General features: G+C 63.7%; 1 protein-coding gene across 1 annotated transcript in view; it reads right to left on the bottom strand.

Annotated features, from left to right (window-relative positions):
- The window catches only part of CFD (complement factor D (adipsin)), a 2,762-nt gene extending 1,099 nt beyond the window's left edge, over nucleotides 1-1,663 (bottom strand). Inside the window, exons 1-3 of the mRNA XM_012729435.1 lie at nucleotides 825-1,663; nucleotides 222-378; nucleotides 1-135 (exon numbers count right to left, since the gene is read on the bottom strand). Of these exons, the coding sequence (XP_012584889.1) occupies nucleotides 1-135; nucleotides 222-378; nucleotides 825-882 (350 nt within the window). The 5' untranslated portion in view covers nucleotides 883-1,663. The remainder of the gene's footprint in view (nucleotides 136-221; nucleotides 379-824) is intronic.
- Nucleotides 1,664-3,413: the final 1,750 nt, after the last annotated feature.

A 3,413-nucleotide genomic window follows, 5' to 3' on the forward strand; every position in this document is an offset into this window, starting at 1 on the left:
AGGAGGTCGTGCTCCATCGTGTCCGGCCCGCTGTCGGGGTGGGGCACCGCGCGGAGCACGTCGTACTGGCGCTTGAACGGCTCCGGCTGCGACAGAGAGTGCGTGCCCAGGAGCACCTGCAGCTTCCCCTCGGGCCTGGGAGCGGGGTGGGGTCCAGGTCAGCGCACGCCCCCTCCCCACCCCACCTGCTCCCCCGCGCCCGCGCCCGCGCCCGCGCTCACTGGTGCTCCAGGCAGTGCGCGGCGCTCAGCACCCACTGCGGCGCCACCAGGAAGCCTCCGCACAAGTGCCTGCCGTTCAGCTGCACAGATGCCATGTAGGGCCGCTTGTGCGCCGGAGCCTCGCTGCCGCCCAGGATCCGGCCCCGGGGCTGAGCCGCTGCGGGCAGCAAGTGGGGACTTCAGGGAGCTTCGCGGGCCAGCCTGCACCCCCCACCCCGGGCTGCTCCAGCCACCCTGGACCCAGAATCCCATCCCTGCAACCCTCCCCATCCCCAGAGGGCCAGCGCTGCAGGGCAAGAGGGGGGGACCCCAGAGAGAGGGGGGGCAAGTCCTTCCTGCTGAGCCGAAACACCCCAAACTAAGCAAGAAAACTGGGACCCACCCAGCCAGAAGTTCCCGCCAGCCTCTGCCCCACCAGCTGCCACTTTTCCTCTGTGGGACTTTGGACCCTCGCTGTGGGGAAAGCCCAGGCCCCAAGGAGTTGCGTGGCCCTCAGAGCCTCCCGCCCATGGAGCCCGCTCTCTGCCCAGCCAGTGGGCCCCCAAACTCATGCTGGACCCAGGGGACGCCGCCGCGGCCGGCCCCCAGCTGCAGACCACTCACCGCAGGCGGCCGCGCTCAGGAGGGCCAGCAACGCTGTGGACAGCCGGCACTTTGCCATGACGCCTCTGTGGCCTCAGGCGGGGTCCGGGAGTGCTTTTATGTGGGTACAGGGGCGGCCACTCCCACAGGCGCTCTCAGCATGGTGGGCAGTCGTCCAGCTGGGGAAAAGGGGGCCTGCCTGTCCTGCCACCCCCTCCCCGCCTCCCACGTGAGGTCAAGACCCTCAGATGAGCAGGACTGTGTGGAGGACTGGCCCCAGCACCAGCCCCCCGCCTGGCCTGGTATCCCCAGAATACCCTTCTAGCCTGAATGTTGCTCAATATTAACTGGAACCAGTTTGTAAACAATTCACTTCCGGATTGGTCTGCGCCTTCCTCCTTTCCCTTCCTCCCCCAAACTGGAGAGGGGGTGAGCGGAGTAGGGGTGGCCACCCAAGACCTTGCCGGGCCTGAAACACCAAACCAGTGGAGTGTTGGCAAGGGGGTGTGGGACAGCTGGAGAGAACAATGGATCAGGCGACAGAGAGTGAGTCAGGCTGCGGGACTCTGCAGCAAGGACACTGACATGGGAGGTCTGGGGCTGCCTTCAGGTGTGGCTTGATCCAGGCGCCTGAGCACTGTCACGTCTGTCTCTGTCTCTGGGCTCTCCTCTCCTCCTTGATGGCTTTTCCCCTCACTGGGCTCCACTGTTAGGACCCCAGGGGCCCCAGACTCAGTTCCGTGGCTCATGCGGACCCCTCCCCACACCCTCCACCATTGCAGCTTCTCAAGGCTGCCTCTAATGGGCTGGATCACATGCCTCCTCCAATACAAATCACTCTGGGGGGGGCCCCGGGTGGCGCAGAGGCTAAAGTCTCAGCACTATCAAGCTGTTGGAAGCCACTGAGGCCTGAGTTCCACCCCCAGCCAGGGAGCGACCCCCAGGGCGCAGCAGACCTCTCCTGTCTCCCTGCTGCTCCCCTCAGCAGTGTGTTTCAGGGGATCCGCCTTTTCTGCTCCCCCCTCTGTCCCTGGTGAATCCTCTCACCCCCCACCTCTCCCCTACACCCCAGTTCTTATATGCATAAAAAATATAAAATAAATCATAAAATAAAGCACTTTGTTCATGAGATAGCAAGCACTGATGAGCAGAACCTTGGACATTTGTCCCCCGGTCAGGCGCGGTAGTGGGTGGTGGGTCGACAAGTCACGAGCCCACGTGGGGGAGGATCTGGGCCTAAAAGATGCCGTCCCTAGTAAGAGCAGTGTACAGAGGATAAGAGCGAGCGAATAACAGATGTGATTTGTTGTATACTAACATGTTTCCTAATTCCAGTAAGAAACGCAGAACATTAGCCCATTAGGACAGGGAGTCCAGATGTAACTCTGAATCTCCAGCATTGCAACAAAACTTGGAAAGCCTCCAGGTGCAATAACCCTGATGGCTCCCAGATGCCATTTTCCCAGGAAAAGGCTGTCAGGGTCAGGCTCTGGGGGCAGAGGGGGTTGTGGCTGCTGTGGCCTCTCTGCGCCCCAGCATGTGAGGTGGTGTGAGCAGAGGAGCTGCTCGGGCTTGTGGGCCGCAGGGCCAGGGACAGGCAGGGACGGGCAGGCCGGGGACGGGCAGGCCGGGGACGGGCAGGCCGGGGATGGGCAGGGACGGGCGGGCCGGGGACGGGCAGGCCGGGGATGGGCGGGCCTCTCTGGGAGCAGCGAAGGTGGAGACCCGAGGGGGCCTGGCTGGTAGGGGGACTTGAGAGCAGGTGGGTGTGTGTCGGGCACGGCCAGAGGTTGTAGGGCGAACATTTATTTGCCCCTTTGGGTGGCTGTCCCCTCCCCCTGTACCCTGATCGCAGAAGGCGATCGCAGAAGGCCGGGCCTCCCCCTGTGTCCCAGAAGCCTCCAGTCCAGGCCCAGGAAGGCAGATGAGAGGGCCAGGCGGGCCACTCTCCAGGGCTGTAGCTTCCGTCCAGATCGGGGACCCCTGGGAAAGGCCTGTTCTGCTCCCCTGCCCCCAGCCAGAGTCAAAGGCTGGGGTGGGGGCTCATCTCTGTCACCCAGTGAGGCCGGGCCCCCACCTCCTGCCTACAGGGGAGCTGAAGTTCAAGCCGGGCTTGAACCCCGGTCTGGAATGCCTCCAACCCAATCTCCTGAGCACAGCTACACGCCTCTCTGTACCCCAATTTCCTAACAGTAAAAGGGGGACGCGAATAGGACCTGCATCACAAGCTGAAGAGGGACCAGACGGCTGAACACTTGCAAAGGCTCAGGATGATCCTGTGTCTTCAAATACCAGGGAACACGTCACGGCACTTGGCGCCACCCCACCCACAACACTGATGGAGTGGAAGAGGGTGTTACCCCAGAACCAGAGAGGCTCCCACAGGTCCTGGGACAGGTAAAGTCCCTTTTACCCCGATGCCTGGACTCTGCTGCCCCCTGGCGGTGCGCTGCCCACCACGCGCCAGCCTCCCCCTGCCCAGCTGAAGGCACGGGCCAGCCTCCCCCTGCCCAGCTGAAGGCACGGGCCAGCCTCCCCCTGCCCAGCTGAAGGCACGGGCCAGCCTCCCCCCAGTTGAAGGCACGGGCCAGCCTCCCCCTGCCCAGTTGA

Source organism: Condylura cristata, unplaced genomic scaffold (genome assembly GCF_000260355.1).
Source record: "Condylura cristata isolate star-nosed mole 26May11 unplaced genomic scaffold, ConCri1.0 scaffold00025, whole genome shotgun sequence".
NCBI classification, from domain to species: domain Eukaryota; kingdom Metazoa; phylum Chordata; class Mammalia; order Eulipotyphla; family Talpidae; genus Condylura; species Condylura cristata.